The sequence below is a fragment of the Zonotrichia leucophrys genome, chromosome 11, assembly GCF_028769735.1.
Source record: "Zonotrichia leucophrys gambelii isolate GWCS_2022_RI chromosome 11, RI_Zleu_2.0, whole genome shotgun sequence".
Lineage (NCBI taxonomy): Eukaryota > Metazoa > Chordata > Aves > Passeriformes > Passerellidae > Zonotrichia > Zonotrichia leucophrys.
This window is the reverse complement of record NC_088181.1, coordinates 13,720,045-13,741,519: the sequence shown is the minus strand read 5'-3', so window position 1 is coordinate 13,741,519 and position 21,475 is coordinate 13,720,045. Positions and strand designations below refer to the sequence as shown.

Here is a 21,475-nt window from a genome sequence, read left to right as displayed (position 1 = left end):
GTGTAGGAAGAATTAATGAATTTAAGCTAATCTTAATACTTCTAAAAGCAGAAATCTAATCCAAGAGAAGGCAGCATATGTGTTAGAACGCATGCAGCAAAGAAATTAGAAGATTGGGATGGTATTTAAAGAGTAAGTAAATAATTTATTTTGCTGGAGCAGGAAACTTGTGCAAGATTGTAATTCAGTCAAAATTACATTAACACATCAAAAGGCTTTTGAAATTCTTCAATGGCTGTATTGGAATTCTCAAAATTCTGCCGAAAATTTTAAGATATGAAACCAAGTCACTTAAGCACGCTGCAAAGGCAATTTTACACTTTAACATGGCCTTGTTTGTAAAGTGTAAAATTGTGCTGCCAGGGAAGCGATGTGCCCAGGTGGAGGCTGAGGTGCTGCTCCTCTGACCGTGAGCTCTCCTGCGTGTCCCGCTGCACTGGGGCTGTGTGAGCACCACACCGGGGCTGTGTGAGCACTGTGTCTGCCTGAGCACCGCACCAGGGCTGCCCGAGCACCGCTGCCGACCCCGTGTCCCGCAGCACTGGGGCTGCTGCAGAGGCAGAGCCCCTGCACATCGGGGCTGTGTGAATCTACCAAAGGGCTGTCACAGAGCCCTGCACACGGGGCTGGGAGCATCTGCCCAAGGACAGAGACAGAGCCCTGCACACGGGGCTGGGAGCATCTGCCCAAGGACAGAGCCCTGCACACGGGGCTGGGAGCATCTGCCCAAGGACAGAGCCCTGCACACGGGGCTGGGAGCATCTCCCCAAGGACAGAGACAGAGCCCTGCACACGCGGCTGGGAGCATCTGCCCAAGGACAGAGCCCTGCACACGGGGCTGGGAGCATCTGCCCAAGGACAGAGCCCTGCACACGGGGCTGGGAGCATCTGCCCAAGGACAGAGCCCTGCACACGGGGCTGGGAGCATCTGCCCAAGGGCTGGGACCAAGCCGTGCATCTGCCCAAGGGCTCTGGGACCCCTGCTCAGGTGGGGTGCAGATGAATCCCACTCCTGGGCTCTAGAACCCAGTTTGCTGTCCCTTTGCCATAGCTCACTACCAAACACCTCTGGGAGACAAAACAAGATATTCCCCTCCCCATTCCTACACCTCTCAGGCTTTATTGAAAACATGGGAAAAGAGAAGGACAGGTGACACTGGTGCCCTATGGCTTTTCCTTTCCAGTGCTTCCAGAGGCAGGTTGGCCAGCACTGCCTTCCCTTGCACATTCTGTCTGAAGGTGCAGCCAGTGCCATATATTAGCTCATGCTTCACCTCACTGTTTTGTGATTTTCAGCATATGTATGTTTTATTTTCTTCCGTTTTCTTTTTGTTTCCCTGCTGTTTTTGTTAAGACTTACTGCTGGAAATTCTCAGCTACATGGAGAACCTGTTTTCCATTGATGACTTCTCTCAAAAACATGGATGGGAGCTGTAATTGCTAGTATTTGGGCTGAGAGATGGTATTTTCCTTTAATGATTGACTTCATATATCTCCTACAAAATTACAATGGAAACTAAAAATAATTTAGCACACTTTTAGTAGAGCTATTATTTGTATGATAACAAAGGAATAATCCCATTAGAAGTGCTCACCTCTTCACATGCTCCTTTGGATTAATGAGCTGGGCAAGTATAAAAGGCCCTCACCCTTACATTATATTGATTATTCTGGTAATTTTATGAAATCTGGATGTAATTTATTAAGTGTCTGCTATACACATTTAAAAAGTACTTTCATTGCAACACTTGTGTCAGTTTTAAAACTTTATTTTTATTACAAAATCAAATTGAGGAATTTAAAAATGTCTATGCTTATTTTTCTCAAGAGACTGCACTGTATCAGATCTAATGGATTTTATCAACATAATTCTGCCTGAATTGAAGCTTGAGAAACCACTGTCAGAATACTAAGAATTATTTTTCTGTAATGTTTTAAATCAATAATTTAGGATGATGATCTAATTTCAGGACTCACCCAACTATAACTCTGCCTTCTGGCAACGTTCAATAATTTATTAAAATACTTAAGCACAAGACCTGGTGCACTCAATGGCAATGTAGAGAGAAAATAGGTTTGTTATTGTTTCTGGAAGAACTGTGTCTATTACTTAGCCTAGTATAGGGCTCTTGGGAATTGACTCACTTCCTCAAAGGCTCAAATATATTAATGGACTTTTAATTTCTTTCATGTCTTGTCCTCTTCTTATCATCTTTTTTGTTCCTGTTTTAGAATGCACTTGCAAGGTGGTCAACAGGGCTGGTTAGTTAAGTGTTAGGAGTGTGTAAGAAGGCAGAGGGAAGGTTTGTTATCTTGGCAGCTATTGCTTCAAAATATTTTTTCATTTTTATGTATCTGTAAGCAGAAGCAAAATTGAAGATGTGTATGCTCTATGGAGTAAAGTATGTGCTCTTCTGTGCAACATATTTAACAAATATTATTCTGAAACTAGTATGATTCAGGCTTTAGCTATTGTATTTTGGGGTTGTGAACAGGATTTTATCGTGCTGTCTGCCTAACAAGGTAAAGCCTTTCCATTCACCTCAGACTGCTGATGAAAGTGGGGTTCAAGGTGCAGGATTGTGAATTAGATGGGAGAAGCAGGCACATGTTCTGTTGACTTCGAACAGAACCAAATTCTCCAACAGAACCACTGGAGGCAAAACATTCAGTTTTGGCAGTGAGATTTATTGGAAATTACTGAAGATGTCAGCCAGCATTTTTGCCTGCAGTCTTCCAATAAAACCAGGATCCAAGTCAAATGCCCCTGAAAATTGTAGCTTAAGCTGTTCTCACAGTTATTTGGTATTTGAAGCTTCAAATAATAGGAAGCCAACACTATGGACTTATATAAATTTAATTTCAGAAACAATTCTCTCTCTGGATTTCCTAAGCCACTGCTACATGACTCACTTCAGTCAAGTACAACATTATGTAAATCACAGTTAGTGACCATTACCTGTTGCTGCTGCCACAGAAACCCATTATATACTGAATTACATGAACAAAACCCACCTTAGCATTTGGAGTGGCTTTAATTGTCCAGATACAGTCAACTGCTTGTCCTGGTTTTGTTTTTCCTTCTTGTTCTACTTGACTGGAACGTACTATTCCATCAGCTCCTGAGAGCTCAAACTGGCAGTCTAGGGAGAAGATAGACCTTGCTGTCAAATGCAATATGACATTAATTTAAAATTTCATGTATAAAGAAATTGTTACCGTAATACTATACCTGGGATGGGATTTAAAATACCTCCTAGGTAAGTGAAGTCAGGATCTGTAATAGAAAGAAGTCATGAATCACAAGGGCTATCACTGCTTGAGAATCACTTCAAGCTTTAGTATCATCTGCAGATTATGTCCATTTTTTATTATGTCACAAAAAAAATTGCCAGAAAGTTTACTGAATCAATTGGAGCATATAAAGACAAAGTTTTTTTAGATGAGAACATTATTCCACAAAGATTGACCTTATCTGAAAAGCATAATTCTACCCTGACAGCTCAGATTTCCAGCATAACACCAAAAATTGCTATTCAGTATTTTGTTCCGACATTATATTCTGAATTTAACCGTGTTAGTTTTCACTGAAACTGCTGGAGCTCCACAAGAGTACAGGGGATCTTTCTTTGTGCAAAAAGCTTATTTAGATATATTTTATCAGACTGCTGTCTATATAGTTCTGAACAATCTGAACTGAGCTTAGCAGAGTATATCAACACTTAGAAATTGCTAACTGCTCTTTAGAAAGTATGGGAAGAAGGCTGCTCAGTCCTAAAGGTACTGTTCCCTGGGTTATCTATCTCTTTTATTGGGCCATGCAGACCAGCTCTAGACATGGTTTAGGAAATGCTGTTCTAGGCAAAGAAAGCCCTAGTTCATACAGAAGTGCACACTGGTTTAGTACAAAGTTCTTTTCCAAATGAAGGTCCAGAGTTTGGCTCTTTCTGTGATCCTATAAATAATTTTTTCTATAGGAAGTTCATCACTTCCCCTAGAATGCCTCAGTCCTGAGCTTAAGACTCAGCACAGTTCAGGACATGCCTTCTTTGTCCTCCTCTTTTTATTTACCTATAATGAAAATCTATGATCATTGTATGCAAAATTCTGCAAGGTTTTCAACCTTCTTTGCAAACTTTTTTTATGAAGCAGGAGTATGTGCATATGTTCCCTTTCATTTTTAAAACAGTAAAATATTTTACCACACTTCATATAAACGAAGAGGAAGGAAAAGAAAAATATGTGTCCTTCAGTTGTTGTAATCTATTGTGAAAATAATATACAGTTTAAATGTATATTTAAAATTCCAGCCCTGCAACTACAGTAATTTAGTTTTGAAAGTGATCTTGATGAAATAAATGGCTTTGGAAATGGACTCAGCACAATGCATAAGTACTGTCCCCGTGAAAACATTTTATCATGTAATTCCCAACGGTCTGGTCACCATGTTAATCTGCAGTTTCTGAGTCTAAATCCCTAAGCAGTAATATATAATCATGAATTGTGTTTTCATGTGCTGTAGGGGTAAGGATAACATTAAGAAGTTATGTTTGTGTATACATTTATCGAAGTGGTAGAGCTGACATTTGTATATTGCCTTTTGTCCCAAAGGACAATAAAATGCTGATAACTACATGTGTAGTATCTATGAATACAATAGTCAAGCACTGCACAAGGACATCAGGTCAAGTTTTCGTGTAAGAAGGATGCTCTGCCAGGTTTAAGTAGCTCCACAGAGCAGATGTAATTTTTGTTTGTCTAAAGGCACTGTCAGCACATTGTCCTCTCCTTTGCACCTGTGAACTGCACAGCACTCTGAGCAAAGAGCAGCGCTGTTGTCTGAGCCCAAGGGTTGAGGGAATCCAGTTATACTGAGAGCTTGTGCTTAGACTGTGCAGATATTTGCTCTGCGTTTTCAGAATGGAGATTTAAAATGTTTTGCATCTGGAGTGCTATTGTAAATTGGTTCATGTGTTTCTGTCCAGTGTCTTACGTGCCCAGAAGAGAGGCTGGTGAAAAGGCAGCTCAAGCACACGCTGTCTTTCCTTTCCTACCACTGGTGAAACGGGCACAAGTAGAGAAATAAAGAACGGTGCTGCTGAAGACCAGCATGAACAAGCTCAACTGTCTTCCTGACTAGCAAACTACAGATCTGTAATTCCCTTCAGTCAAGGTTCCCCAAGAGTTTTTAGCCATGTGCCCAGCAGGATTAGCAGGACTGAGAGTGTGGCTATCACACTGTCACTGTGCCTCTGTAAGTGCCCATGCTGAAATGCAGCTCTAGGCTGAGAGGACAAGCACACCCACAGAGCTCAATGGGAGCAGATAGTCATTAACTCCATCAGAATTTTAGACATCTTTACCTGGTATAAATGAGTACTTTGCTTGAAATCCCTTTCCTTCCAGCTCCTCATCAGAAATAAACTTGATCCACATGAATCTCCCTGTTGATCTAATTAGTGCAGGACTTTTCAGACCACAGTAACGATTAATGAGAGGGGAGAACCCAAAAGGTCCATCTCGAACCTCCAGGTGATCAAACCGACATTCAAATGAGGGTTCTATGTAATAAGGTTCATCAAAGGTCAGCTCAATTCTTTGTCGTGGAGCAGCTAGACATAAAAAAAATTGAACAAAAGATTAAATGAAGATCTTGATAAAACACATAAAGACATTAATTAATGAAGAGTCAGGCCTCCAAAACAGCAAGATGATAGAGAAACTGGAAACTTCTCAAAACACACAACTACAAAAATTTAAAAAATTATTTTCTAAAAGTTACTTTTGCATAGAATCATGCAAAATTTTTTGCTTGCTCATCTTAATTGTTGAAAATTCAGAAATCACATTAATTTAATGCAGCACATATAACAGATATGAACATATGTACAAAGGTATTCAAACAAGGTTAAATATTAAGATATAAATTAAAACGTGTTCTGTGAAAGCAAAACACATAAAAAAGGACAAAGCACTGAGCTATGCAGAAAAGAACGGAAAAGAGAAACATAAGAAGAACCACTCAATATTTCTTAAACATAAAGTCCAAATTAGTAGATCTTTTCACAGAAGACATCTTTTATCAGAATATTCCGAGAAGTGTAAGTGCTTCATATATGTCAATGATATGCAGGTGGCTACAGGTGAGTGTGAGCCTGTGGCAGCCTCACATCAGGATTGGGATCAGAGCCCTAAGTCCCGACTCTCACATCCATGGTTTGGATCCCAGAACCTTCTCCTGTGCGAATGGATGGCTTCAGTGTTCCTCACTCCTGGCATCAGCTGCGCTGCATGAACCTCCCAATCCCGGCTGGCTCTGGAGCGACAGCGCTGAGGAATCACACGCTGCTGCTTGTCCTGAGTGCCAGAAGGATTTTCTCTGGCATCTCCATCCCTCCCAGCAGACCTTCTGCCTCACTCACAAGAGCCACATGCATTTGGAGCTGCTGGCAATGTTGGCAGTGCTCTGCATGAAGGAGCAGATCTTGGCTAGAAGCTCTGGAGGGCCTTGGCCCCTCTCAGGCACCCAGAGTGTTGCAGACATTTTTTCATAGAAATCCTTTCTTTCACATCTGTCCATCTTCTGGGAAGCAGAGCCCCAGAAGAAGAATGTAAACAATTGTTATCAGCTGCTGTGAAATGTAGCAGGTGTCCCTGTGATTGGCTCATCTTCCATGTGTACCATTAAAGGCCAATCACAGGAGCAGCTCAGGGACAGATTCCCTGCACACAGAACTTTGTTATTCATTCCTTCTATTCTATTCTTAGCTGAGCAGCTCTCTGCAACTTCTCTTCTTATTGTTTTTAGTATAGTTATAATGTATTATATATCATATATCAATAAATCAAGCCTTCTGATCAAGAAACAAGATTCTCGTCCTTCTCTCACCACAGTGACCGTCTAAGGTCACTGTAATATCAGAGTGTTTCTGTGGCAGGATGAGGAGAGCTGGAAGCTGCTCCTGTGGCCCAGCCCTGCAGCAGGACAGCCTGGCTGCTCCCTGGGGCACTCCTGGGCAGGAAAGGTGCAAAACCACGATGTGCATGGGAACAAGCAAAAAGGAGGGGCCTGTGAACCACTGCTGTGCTGTACAAATAAAAACTCATCAAACCTCATTACTTGAAATATTTCAATTAATTGATATGAATCTGATGATTAGGCTGACTAGTATTTTTAGCTGACTTCAGTGGGGTTTGGGTGCATTCTAATAAGAGGAAAAATAATTGGAGTGTCTCAAGTCTTGCAGCCTTTATTTAAGATATTCTCATTGGAATATGGTTTTATTCTAGTTAATGGCATTTTTTTGTCCTCATCACATTATTTTAATAGTGACCTCAGCAGAGCTAACAAATCTCTGTATTTTTAGTACAGTGCTATGGCAGCCAGATATATCTTTTTATTAATGAAGGACAGCATAAAGGTTTTCTGCTGGTGAGATAGAACATTACAGCATGGTATGAAATAGCCTTCATCTTTTGCAATCTATTATTAGTGCTATTAAGGTAACAAGCTACAATTTTTATCTTACTAATTCCATATCTTCATGGATTACAGTAGATATGCTGCTCCTTTTCCTGGCTGTGAGGATATGTCTTATTATACACAGCCAATTTCTTAATGTTTGAATTTCTTATTTATTTGTTGTTGTTACTTGAGAGAGAAAATTTAGCTTCTTGTTCAAGTAAATGACTGCAAAATTCATTATATTACCAATATGGCCATGCAACACTTTACAGCAGGGTAAGATGACAGTTTTAACAGCTCAAGATTTTCTATTTAACAGCAAGATTACAGCAGAACAAAACAGAAATGAAGCATGTACCTTCTAAGATATAGATGCACTCTTGATTGGGTGGGTACATGTTTGGGTAGTTTGGTGAAGCAAAATGTCCTCCATTACTGGTCCGGACCCAGTTGTCACACTGGGTGGGAGGAATGCGATTCACTCCAATGTTTTGCCCACCTTAAGCAAAAAGAAAAAAAGTGATCAAATAAGTTTCTTCTGCAAGCAGGAAGATTTGATAAAGTAAAATTCTGGCATGACACATAGCCTATAAAGAAGAAAGTAATTTATTTTGGTTGCCCTCTTGTAAAGCACTCATTAATATCTATCTAAGAAAATCTTATGTTTAATTTTGTGGTGGGGTATATCCTAAAGAAATCACAGTTTTTGAATATCAAATATATCCAGAGATCCTTGGAAAGGAGAGGGAGTAATTTTTTTTTAAACCCAACTCAGTTCATGTTTTTGATACTCTTCTTTCTAAGTTAAACAGTCTCAGCAGCTGCCAATACCATTATTTTATGGGTTATGTCATCTCCATTCCTATGTAAATATAATCAGAAATATTTGTCAGCTTTCATTGGTTTTGACCCTGATTCCAGAATATGCTAAGGTGGGATATCTATTTACAGTAATTTGCTGGAATACAGGATGTTTGTAACAGAATGAATTTCAATATGCAAATACACTAAACACAGCAATGGTAGTTTATGGAATTCCTAGATTGCCCTAGTAGCTAAAGGTCTCATTTAGGATCAAAGCTCCTCTTCTGGATGTACAGGGAAATGTGTTCTGTGACTGAGATTATGCAGTTTAGTAAGGTAATTCTTCATGCTGGATCATTCACAGAGCTTGGTTCAGATTTCCTTGTCCACAGAGATGAGGTTGGGAATCCCTGACATTGTTAAGTACCTTTGGCCCTTCTCCTTGGTATCCACAGAATTGGAGAGAGTAAGACATAGGATATGTATTTTCAGCTAGGTATTTCCTAAATCTCACAGGGTACTCATAGTGTTATTTATATTTGCACAGTTTTAATTTGCAGACCTGTGAGAGGACATCCATGCTGGTACAGGTCTTAGATGCCCCCAGTAAATTACATCACCTTCCACTGGTACCTTGACAGCTTTTTGATTTATGGGGGTGAAAACTCTCTCTATTCTGCAGAAATTTTTCAAAGAATTTCTGTAGGTGGCAGTTCAAGGAATTCTTCTCTCTTAACTGTGGGTAATCCCACATATGAAAAAATAAGGTTTGTGCAATTGATTCCTTCCCCACTCAGCAGGTTTCAAAAATGTTTGTGGGTGGACTATTTGAAAAGCTTGTTGTCAGATACAGAAAACATGAATTTCTGTGGTGGTTTCTTTCCCACCTCTAACATCTAAAAGTATAGAACTTTACCTGGGAAAGTGAAACTTCCATGTTCTTTGTGACTGCATGGCTTTGTTCATTTGGGAGAAAATGCAGCAAATGGGGGAAAATGGAAAATCCTGAAGTTCATACTGGTAATTCAAGAGCTATTCATATCTGAATACAAATATTTCATTTCACTTATATTGCTTAATTAAAAGTTATAAAACTGTTCAATTTTTTGAGAGAAAATCATCAAACTAAAACTGTACCTTGTGTCTTCTGTGCAACAGCAATGCCTTCCACTACCAGGATTGTTACAAGCAACACTGATGAGAGAAATTGGACAGGAGAAACATCAGTAATTCTTCAAAGTTATAGACCATTTTCTGCAGTCCCAGTTCATGCAAATCCTGGCATCACTGACCAAAACAACTTATGACCAAAACAACTTACTGACCAAAATTTCAACTCATGAAACCAGTGCAGTCTATGTGCACTGCTGCTCCTTCTTCCAGGCTCCTCAAGTGTGTATGAGAACAGCAATTCATTGTTTGAGGGGACTTTTAAGAATATTTTCTAGAGTTTACATGGTTTCTGCTGTCTATAAAACTTTTATATCCTGCAACAAAATGTTTCACTGCTACAATGAATCATATTTATCCTAAAACTCTATTTGCATAATGTGTGCAAAAGACTTCTCCAGCTTCCAAGAAATTAATCCTGACCACAGGAGACACTGAGTGGTCTTAACCCCTCCATAGATTTCACAGATTTGTGCTTGCAAGAGTGGTTGTTGAGATGCTGCCACACAATAGCAGTGGTTTCTGCAAGTGATGAGGGAGTAGAAAATGGGCAGATGCACGTTCTGGAGATGGACAGCCTCCTTCTTCCTTTCCTTCCTTTCTGGCTGTTTTACTTTTGGCCTTTCCCTTACATTTACACATTCCCTGCACCCAAGAAGCATCCATATGAAAAACTCCATATCCCACAGTCCATCAGCAATTTTAAAGCAGCCTTAATGTTTAGATTGTCCCAAATGCTTTGTCAACTCTGTCCCTTCAAATTGTTTAGGATTCCCAGGAGGGGGAAAGAGAATGAAATCGAATAAATTAGTATGCCACTCTTCAAATCTTCCATTTGCTTGCATCTGGAGTATCTCAGAAATTCTGGCCACAGCTCTTACAGAACTACCTAAGCAGGCCTGGACTGCCCTGGACAGAAGGCAGCTGAGGGGAGATAAGACAATTTCCAAAACCACAAGCATCACTGAGATTGGGAACTGAGCAACTACTGCTTGTCTCTTCCAGTAGACAACCAGGGGGTGTGAGACAAAGCAAGCAGGTGGCATGTTTGAATTAAACAAAGCTTTTTCTTTTTTTTTCTTTTTAAATGCACATAATTCATAATGCATCCTTGAGGTAGAAAATTCTGTTTCAGAAACCCCTTAAGCCATAAGTTGTTGGAATTCTGGGATGTATTTGGGGCAAATATAATTTGCTCTATTTTTATACTCATTCTGCTTTTATATCTCTGTGAAAGAAGATAGCAAGCAAGATGGACCTTTGATGTGACCTGGTATGGCCATTCCCATGTTCTTAATCTACTTGTCAGGCAGGCATGGCCTTAGCACTGCAGGGCAAAAAAAGAGATTTCAGCAGGAATTTTATTGTCACTTTCAAGAAGTTAATTTTATTTTCCCAGCCTTCCTGCCTTGTTGCTCAGGCATTTCAGTGGCTCAGTTGAAATGGCATTTTTTCCATCTGTGCTTTTCCCTGTGTTGCTGTTGGACTCTGAGCCCTTTGGAGCTGCAGAGTGAGCATGCACTGACTGTGAACCACAGTGATCTTGACTCAGCTCATCCAGATGCTCCTCTAACACTGGCATGGATACATCATCTTGGGAAAAGATTAAAGGGATCAAAGTCTGCTCCTGAAAGTGTCCATCTAGCATTTATGTTTTATTTTGTATGTTTCTGCTGCCCTTTCTTCTCTCTGCCCATACTGAAGTAGACTGTGTTTCATTCTGAAACTTTCCTTACCAACAACTGCTTTTTCCTGTGTAAGTCAGTTCATAGCTGTGGGTGTTTTCTAAAATACCATATGGGTCTTGCAAACAAGTGCTATGTTCTTAGAAGCTTATTTGATTTTTAAGGATGGATTATGTTAGAGTAGGTGAAGATTTAAGCAGTTTTTCAATTTCCATTTTTGCAATAATTCTGCATTTTCATCAATATTAATATACTTAAAAATATACTATCTGTCATTATCCAAATACAAAGCAGATGCTGCTAATCATTACTGACTCACCCTAAACTGAAAATTCCTCCTTCAGAAGAAAGGATACCCATTACTGGTATTCAGTTATGGATGTCTTTAAAGCAAATGAACAAATATCCCATCTTTATTAACACATGATTGACAATAGTTTTCAGCTGGTTTTAGTTTTTACTATTCCTTACATAGGTATTATTTTACAATTATTTACAGTTTATTTTTGCATCTCCTCTGTTTAAACCGTACACTGAAGAATCTGAGTTTATGAGTTGCATGAACTTCCAATGCATTTGTACTCCTGAGATCATTTGTCCCTAACAGAGAATCTTGACAGGGGTTATAAAGTTGTCATTCTCTTTTTTACACTGGTTTTGGTGCAACACTTCAATGTTGACTTTTATTGCTAAAGTAAAGGCAGTTTCCCCAGTCCTGTGTAAATCATGTGGCAGTATGTTCTATTGAATTCACCTTTCTTAAAGATGAGCTGTGCCCACCCTGTGTTTTGCAAGGACAGAGCAAGCTCTGTGCAACTTATGCTGCTTCTCAAAATGCAAAACGAGCTTTGACTTTTTTTCTTAAAGCAAACACACAGAGAAATGTGAGTGAAATTAAAATGTGACTAACAAAATGAATGCAAATAGTCACTTTCAAGTAACAGTGAAAAACTGAGGGTTTGTTGGTTTGCTTTGGTTTTTATTTAGTACAGCTTTCCTATGGCTACCACTGTTCCAATACAGTATTTTTAAAAAAAATTCAGTATGCATCTACATTTATTTCAGTGATTGTACTGGTGGAAACAACATAAGAATAGATGTTCTGTTACACTAACCATTGATTTCCCTTCTTGCTGATGTGGATAAAGCAGCAACCCCCCTAAAAGGACTTCAGAAAGCCTGATTGGCTTTCACTAAAGCTGTGCTGTTTCTATAAATAGTCCTGTATGTGTGTAAATGCAAACAAACAGAGCCTATTCCTTGCAGAGGAACATGGATATTCAGGCAACTAGAGAAGATATGGGTTGAATATTTGTCTTACTGGCTTATTTTGTCATGTTCTATGGATGACTGGGAAGGTATGGGCCACCTTCTGTTTGTTCCCTGCCCTTTCCATCCTCTTCAGTTTTAATCTCTTACACCTTGTTCTTGCCCTTCCCTGGCAGTGCCCATCCTCCTCATGCTCTCAACAACCCTTAAGATGCATTCAGTAGCCCAGGTAGCAAATGTTCCAGGGTCTCCCTTTGGCACTTTTACCCAGGGTGACAGTCTGATGAAGAAAAGAGGTGTCTCTGGCTAATGGTTGGGATGTGTGCTGTCTTCATCAGAGACACTGCTGGCAGAAAGGTGGGGAGGACTTACCTGTTCTTCCTGAGAGTACTGGGCAGGATTGCCTGAGGTAGTATTGCCTTGAACTGAGTGCACTGACATGACACAGTATAATGTGGGAAAGCCAACAGGAGCTAAGGGGCTGTAAACAAGGTCTATCAATACTCAGGATGAAAAGAAAAGGAAAAAAATAATCAGTCAGGATATTCTGAGGTCTTTCCGACTGTTTCCATTTTTGTGTGCATTTTAAAAACAACAAAGCAATCTCTTGGTGTCCTAAATTCATACTACTTCCTGGAAAAATAATTTCAGATCTCAAAGACTAATTTGCACAGTACAAATCCATAAGGAGGAAGATGTCTAGGGAAGAGACAAATCCTGGAAGTTGGTGCATTAGAGAGCCATTGCTGAACCACTGTCCTGGGGCTGCAGCAGGGACACAGTCACAGCAACTGGAACAGACGTGAGAGACTGAACACTTTCACTAACAGTCTTGTAGCACTTCCAGAAGGATGAAGAATGATCTTTTTATTTCTAATAAACTGCAATTCAAATATTGATTGTGCATCTGAACTTGAAATGGGACACAGTATTCCTCTGCTCCTTTTTTCCTCTTTTAAAGTCTCTCACAGATGTCTCTGACATGACTATTCTTCAGCGTGGATGAAAGATAAGTCTAGGCTCAGCTCCATAGTCTGTTATGGTACAGGCAACATCAGCAGTGAGTAAAGATGCCACTGGAACATGGCATGCTGATGTAAGCAACAGCACAGTGCAGGATTGCACTGAATATCCAAGGGATTCAAGGGGAGAGCTGGGGGTTTTGTTTCACTGGAGGAGTATGATGAGAATTCTCCCAGAGGAGCCTGAGCTATGGGACACGGACCTTATGAACTCAGAGATACTTAGGCGATAAATGTAATAAAAGTTAGTGCTGCTGCACCTTACAGTGGGCTTCCCCCTGATGATCTGTACCCTGCAGAAGGGGCCATCCTTAAGCCAACAGCAGCAGGCACACAAGGCAGAGACTGAGGAGCTTCTTTTATTCATGAATCTGCTATTTGTACTTGTATTTCATGAATTATGGTGCACACTCTTGTACTCCTATTTAGAGCTCTGATAGTTTATCCCTGTGTGAGCATGAACTAGAAACACAGAAAAAGCAGCCAGCTTCTGTCTGTTTTTAAAATAATGGATTTTTCATTTTCTTCACTTCTTTGCATTAAATATTTTAGATCACATATCCTGCAGACAGCTGTATACATTTTGAAAAGTGAAGACACTAAACATGCAATTCAAGTTCTTACTATTCTGTTGCTGAAGTAGGCTTACAAAATAACATAAAAGAAGCCCTTGAATTGGTGTAATAAACTGCATTGTTTGCAGAAGTCAAGATGTTCTTTGTTGGCATTTCCTAAATTTTATAAAGTAAATCTAAGCTAAAAAAGAAAAAATGAAGGCAATTTCTGCATTGGAGTATACAGAGGGAGGCTCAGAAATGTGTGGCTCCTACTTCTCTTTAAAAATGAGAATACTATAGTTAGTTTTGCAGTAAATGGGTGCTCAACCCAATACTGAGAAATCAGCATGTTGCTTGGATAAACAAGTGCTTTAGGCTGCAAATCTGACATATGCTTGTACTTTATGGCAAAACACATTCTTCAGATTTCATGGGATACAGTTCAGCTCTGAGCTCCCCATGATCCATCTTTCCCCTGCTCTTTCTGCATGCTCTAGGGATCTTCCCACAGAGACAGCAGACTCGATTTGCTGTGTGGCTCTGAGAGCAGTGTCTGTCTTCAGTGATGACAATGGGGGATCTATGCATGCAGGGCAAGCTGAATCTCAAACTGGGCAGCAGTCAGGCACAGCTGAGAAACATTCCACCATGTTTTAAAATAAAGACTTAATCATTTAGAGTATTACACATTCTTAGTATAGCAGTAGCCAGAATCCTAGGGATAAAGATGACAGGCTTTGCTTAAAGCAGGATTCATTGGATCTCTGTGCTCTGCTCCTTGGATCAGGCAGCACCTTGTACACACACAGTCCAGAGGGATGGTAATTGGCAACTCACGGGTCATGCATGTTGGAAGATGTTGCCAGGATGCCTGCTTCTTTCTGGCAGATACAGCCTGGAGTAACAAATGCTTGATCTTAATTATGTACTCTGTTTTGCCTTATGGGAATGGTTCCTTTTCTGTGTATTCTTCTTAAACTTAGCTCCTCATTTGCCCTGTGTACTAAAATTAGAGTTACTTTCAGCAACTGCTCATCACAGTATTTCAGGTTTTATATCCATGTTTTACTCATGCATCGAAACAGTAATATTAGCTATTAATGAGTTGGGGACATTTATGATTATTATATCCTATCCTATTCTCTGGCCAACATTAACTACATGTTTTGGTTGCTTGTAAGGACTCTGATTAAGGATTAGTTGCTGCACAAATTCAAAGTGAAGCATTGGTGGGTGGTCTCATAAAGAACTTGTACAATTTAGACAGACAGGTAAAGTGTCCAGACACCTTGGATTTCATGTAATTCTGTGTGCATGGTCACCTCCTTTTCTTTCAAAAAGCTTGTTAATGGCTTTAGGATTCAAGCCATTTTTAGCTCAGAAACACAAACTGTAAATTTCAAGGAATGAGACTTTTCTCTCTCTTCCTAGCATTTGCTGTGTTTGTTAATTGACAAAAGGAATACTGGATTGCATCTGTTGCTGCTGTATTTAAGGCTAACCATTCTGCTGCTGAGGATGAAAACATGGCAGTTTTTGAATCCCAAACATTTTTATAGCTCATGGCCTGTATACATTTCTTAATCTATCGCAGTCTCAACAGAACATTTGCAGATTGGTAAAATGAGTATCAAAGAGCATTTAAGGTGGCTGCCTACAACTTATCCTATTAACAGCTCCAGTGGTTTCCTCATATTGGAACATACAGCAGGATTGTCACAGAATAAAGTACAGAGATGAAGGTGTGCATCAGACAAGACATATTTTAGCTGGTTTAAGTCTTACCCAGAGCATGCTAGTGGAGCTGCCAACACATTTTTAATCCTTCTCACAGAAGCTTGATAGCAGAAGTGGGCTTCACCAGCTATTAACAGTGACTCTGGTGCCTTCTAAGATCCAAATCTTGTTAGCCATTAACTGCCAGCAGGGTATGTGAATGCATTCAGGTCTATTCTCAGATATAACAGTTTCATCTCACTCCAGCTGTTTCCAGTAGGGATTCCTCTCTTTAAGATTGCCAGAGAAACAAATTGGGACTCTATCTCTGCAGAGAAACCAGGTTAACTGATTCAGGAAGTAAGTGCAGGTCTCCCACGTCCCTTTGATAAAAATCATCTCCAGAACAATTCATGCTTGGATGGATCTGTGACAGAGTCCCCTCTAGGTTGGCTGAGAACATTTAATGTTTCTGATCCTGTCCCCCATTAGAAATGTATAAGCAGCTGTGAGCTGCTTCATTTTACCAGTTGCTCCACATCCTGCTACTTATAATCCATCCCTGGCTCTGTCTGCCAGCAAAACTTCTGCCAGAATAATGATAGCTTTCATTTTTAAAATAGAAACTTTCCTTTTTATATGGAAGAGCCCTTTTTTCATCTCCAAGCTGTGTGCAGCAAGAGACTGATGAGAAGACTGCATGTGCAAACCATGTTGATGAGGGGTTTCAAAACCTTATTAAAATATGTACACTGACTTCTAAGTTCAGATGACTTCCCTCTAGCTGACAGAGCTAAGAGCTAATCCTGCTGCATATGACTATTCTGAAGACATCTTTCCCAGAAATAGCTTATTCCTAGAGAAATTGGATAGTGATACTTTTGACTTAAAAATCGATCAGATGATACCAGAGTTCTTTATCTTCTCTTATTTAATAGCAATATACTATATTTTTCAGTGGAAATAATTTCTGGAATGTCTATTACAAAATTAGTATTTAAAGTTCTCTTCTGCTATCTTCTTTCATGTCTAGCAACAATTTATGTACAGACTATGATTTTTTATTTTCCCGCTTTTCACTCTCAGTTCCTTAAAAAGAGACTTAACTTAGTGTTCATCAATTTTACCGTATGATATAGAAGAGGTTTTGTGAAATGATTTCTTAACATATTGGCCATCCTTTGCTGCTGCATAGTGGAGTCAGCTTTGTAGTAACAGAAAACTGAGTGAAGCACAAAGATAATCTGAAAGAAATGTGGATTTTTGAAATTAAAAGTTACCTGCTGTTTTTTGTTGTAAAATTTACACTCACTCAATCCCATATCTTGCAGTATTTGAGGTGGCAGTTGCCAGTTGTATGCTGACAGAGGCAGCAAGCTGTTTAAAGGTAGCAAGCTGTTTAAGTTGTCCTAAACTGTAAGTGCTTCATTAGTTAAATAAAACCAAATTGGAATGTACAAGGCAGACAAGCAGCAAGCTTGTCTGCAGTGTTAGAATCCCAGCTTGAATCCAAGACACTAAAATTTTGCTTCAGTCCAGACAAGTTATACTCCTAGTGCTGGGTTTGTTTTGTATGTAAACTGCAAGTACCAGAGTATGTGCAATTAGCAGCTCTCTTCATTCCTCCAGTGAATTATGACTTTCTGACAGGTTCATAAATGATGAATAGCTTATAAAGTTTTACTTCAAGGGTAATTTTTCTGTCTAATCTCTCCCTGTGAATTAAACCTTAAGGAAGATGCTGAAAATCTTAACTTTTTCATTAGATAGGGATACATAATTTAGTAGCTCCTTTAGCTTCAACCCAGTGTTACAGTATACTCTGGCTACAGCCATTTACATGACTTACCCACCAAAATTTGCTATTAATATCAATGTAATTGTAACCAAGTTGTTCTGTAAGAATTTTAGCAGTCACTGTCATCTTTGTCTTAGGAAAAAGAGGGAGTTAATGTATTTGAAGTTATGCTTCAGGGTGGTGCATTTTGAATATGAAGTTTGTATGTGTATGAAGAGCAAGGTGTAATACACACCACCAAACACTTGCCTTGTTTTTAACTGCAGCTTTTTGAATCCTGGTCTGCAGTTACCTGAGTTACTTTTGCTGAACTGCTTAGCACTGCAAGCAGTTTGGAGCTTCACTTTTTTCTTTCAGTGCAGCAGAAAAGGTGGAAAGCAGATACTGTTTAAGTAAAAAATATCAAGTATCACTTGATACTGCCTTTATTAGGGTCACTGTAGCTTCTACAGTCAGTACTTTTGCTTTTGGCTTCAATGAACAAATCATGAAACTATTAGGAGATTTTTGAATAACTTTTTTTTCCTGCTTGTTTTCAGCTTTTTGTGGCATTACTACACCTTTTGGTTTTGGAAATAGGCAGCCATAATTTCTAGCTTTTGTGTGGAAGGAAGCATTACTTCCTAACACTACTTGTTTGTGAGAAATTAACTGTTAAAGTCATGCCAAAATGCAAATGAGGAGCTGGAGCAGAATGGCAGGAAGTTAAATCATAGCAGTCCACATTCTTGCAACCTGATGGAGCTGGAAATAATTCTGTAGTCCACTGGAAGGTTGAGAATGTAGCAGTAATTTGTTCTACCCCTGGCTGCTTGTTGAATTACTGGGTCAGAAGCTAGAGAATTCTCTTTTTGGCTTTGTAAATTAATCCAATATATTAACTGAAATAGACCAAAACTAATGTAGAGGAAGGATTTAACTGACAGCTTGTACAGTTTTTTAAAGCAAATAACAGCATATGGAAATGAAAGAGGGAGCATATTTGAAGCATGGGAACAAGTCCTTAGCAAACCCATTTTGGGGGAACACCAGCTATGAGGAAATTCAAGGTAGGTATATTTACTTCCTAAGCCTAACAGGGGCATGGCTTTACTATGAAAGCAGCTGCTTTTCTCTCTCATGAAGTGGAGGTTATGGTGCTTTACTCTTGCAGAGCAGTTGCATTTTGCAAGCTGTGCCAGGCTCAGGGAAGGATTCTAGCATGTTTAAGATGGCATTGAGAACTGAAGGCAGGAGGCAAAGGCTTTGTCCTCCAACAGCCCAAATGCAGCAAGCTCTTGGCCTCCAAAGGGTTCCAGAGCCCACTGAGAGAGCAGGTGGGCATTGGCTGGGCTCCACTTGAGCAAAAGCTGCAGCCACTGAAATCTCCGGGCTGTCGTGCTCCAGCAGCACTGCTGCCTGGGAGAGCTGGAGGAGAGCAAAGAATCCAGGCAGGATGGTGGGCTCAGGATGAGACTTTGAAAAGTTCTGCTGAACACTACAGACAGAGAAAGAATTACATTAGATTTTTATTTAAATAGTCCTTGATATTGATAGCTGAGGAAGAGCAGATGAATAGCTCTGAACAAGCTTAATGTAAGAAATTCCAACTGCCACAAAGTATGAGGGGCTCTTTTCTGCCCTGAGGTAACAGCCACAAAATAGAATCTCTGTGGATGACAGAAATTGTATACATGCATTCCCTGTTAAGAACAGAAGATGTTTCTAAGAAGTATTAAATAAAATATGACTTCTCATGATACACTAAGCTTCATAGTACTTTGCATGTGGTTTAGCAGAACTCCTCCAGTTCTGCACATGAAGCTATGTATGGAGAAAAAAAAATTACTGCCACTCTAGACAGGGCTTCTATGCAGAATTTAAGCTGCAATTTGTAAAATATGGATGGTTACTTTGAATTTTATTTCCAGCAATTTCCTTCTGGAACTGAATCTATACACCTATCTACAGGAATACACTTTTTTGTTTCTGATTAGGTGTAATAATGGGACTATGTAAGGACTTCTATTGAAGCAGAGCTAAAAGGGAGTTTATGATGCTAAGTAATGATAGGTTGTTTCTGTAGTCATGGCAAGGGATGTGTTTAGAATACTAACAGCTTATTGACTAATGGCTTTGTGCAATTTATGGATTATGGATAATACAAAAAACTTCCTGTAGAGGGACTTTTTTTACCCGGACACTAGTGTGATCATAAAAAAATATACAGCTCTGTTCAGTGGAAAACCTGTACAGTCAATTTTGCAGCAATCACATATTTTTGAAATGTAATTAAATCTGCATGTGTATAAACTATTTAAGTAGTAGATACAACAGCTGTATTTTATGGTTGTTTTATAGTGGCTTCTGATATTTAGATATGTTACTTAAAAGAGGTAGTAGAAAAAAGAATCTAAATGCCTTGTATTCCCCATGTAAGCCATATGTTCCTACGTTGTTCCTAAACTCTGTGAATGGTTAACAATATAGAGACAGACATTTATTAAGAACAAGTATCTTCTGTCTCTCAGTTATGATGTTAATAAATGAAAAATATTTTTTGAAACCTTAAAGACATAAAGTCCTTCATGCCAGGAACATGGGATTTTATGGCCCATGGAAACATTCTGGATTTAAAACAGACTTCTTTACAACTTTCATTCTGTGGGAAGACATCAATGTATACACTAAACAATTCTCCACTCTGCAGTAGTGCCTCGTTGGCTTCAATAATGCATGCAGTCACAACATCTCCTAACAGAATAATTTAAAATAACAATCATCATTAAAAAAACCAAACCAAAACAACAACAGACTGGAACCCCCATCAAGTCTGCTATTGCTCAAGAAGATACAGAATGCTAGAAATAATCTCTTGAGGCACAAGCTCAAGCTTGAAGTGCCACATCAAGATTTCTTTCCTAACAGAAACCCCTCGCCCATTGTCGAGCTGTATAAATAATAGCACAAAGAAATACTCGGATGAGGAGCGTTGCACCCTTGTTTACCTCTTAACAGAAATAAGTTAGAAACAAGATTTAAAAGCCTCAAGAAGAAAAGCACATGTAAACACCGGTCAGCGTGTAGCTTGTGACTCGGGTGACTGATTTTATGAAAACCTTACTGAAACCAGACCGTGTTCCCGATAACAAGTGTGATAAGCTGAACAGTGTGGAGCAGCTCGTCAGGAGAGTCACGAAAGCAGAGAGTATTTTTACTGTGAAAAGACGAGCGTAGGATTCCGCCGGTATGTCTCGGGAATATACGGGTCACCGGGGTAGAGTCGCTGCTACTGTGACCCACCTTTCTGCAGGCTGGGACCCCCCGAACCCGAGGTGTTCCTAAAATCCCCAAACCCGAGGTACGGAGGTATCCCCGCTGCTGGGACCCTCCCCAAGCCCGAGGTGTCTCGGCCGCCCGCCCGCAGTAGCGGGACCGGGGGCAGCCCGGGATGGGCGCGGGCCCCCGGGCCGACCCCCGCTGGGCTCCGGCAGCCGCGGCCCCGAGCCGGCGCCGCAGCGCTGTGTCTGGCGTGGGGCAGAGCGGGGCCAGCGAGCGGCGGCCGCGGGGCAGGGGCGCGGGGCCGCGGGGCAGGGGCGCGGGGCGGTGCGATGGGCAGGTGCGGAGCGCCCGCAGCTGCCCGGGAAGAGCAGCCCCGGCAGAAGCCGAGCGGCCGCCCCTGCGCAGCCCCCGCGCCCGCCGCTCTGAAGTTTCCGCCGGCGCAGGGAGCGCGCCGGGGGCAGCGCGGGGCGGCCGAAGGGGCGGCGCCGCCGGGGGTACCGCGGTCCCCGCTCCGGCGGGGCGCCGTGCCGCCCGCGGCTCCTACCTTCCAGCACCGAGCAGAGTTTGTGCAGGGCCATTGTCTCCCGGCGGCGGCGGCGATCAGCGGCGCTCCATGGCCGCGGCGGTGCCCCCCGCGAGGGCGCTGTGCCCGTGGCTACGGCTCGGCCCCCGCCCGCCCGCGGCCATGCCCGGCGCCCCCGCGGGGCGCGCTCAGCCTCCGCCGCCCG

At 40.9% G+C, this 21,475-nt stretch overlaps 1 protein-coding gene across 1 annotated transcript in view; it reads right to left on the bottom strand.

Moving 5' to 3' along the window:
* The window catches only part of NETO2 (neuropilin and tolloid like 2), a 30,194-nt gene extending 8,719 nt beyond the window's left edge, over positions 1 to 21,475 (bottom strand). Inside the window, exons 1-6 of the mRNA XM_064723509.1 lie at positions 21,292 to 21,475; positions 9,407 to 9,463; positions 7,824 to 7,964; positions 5,364 to 5,612; positions 3,233 to 3,277; positions 3,016 to 3,143 (exon numbers count right to left, since the gene is read on the bottom strand). Coding sequence (XP_064579579.1) covers positions 3,016 to 3,143; positions 3,233 to 3,277; positions 5,364 to 5,612; positions 7,824 to 7,964; positions 9,407 to 9,463; positions 21,292 to 21,325 — 654 coding nt within the window. The 5' untranslated portion in view covers positions 21,326 to 21,475. The remainder of the gene's footprint in view (positions 1 to 3,015; positions 3,144 to 3,232; positions 3,278 to 5,363; positions 5,613 to 7,823; positions 7,965 to 9,406; positions 9,464 to 21,291) is intronic.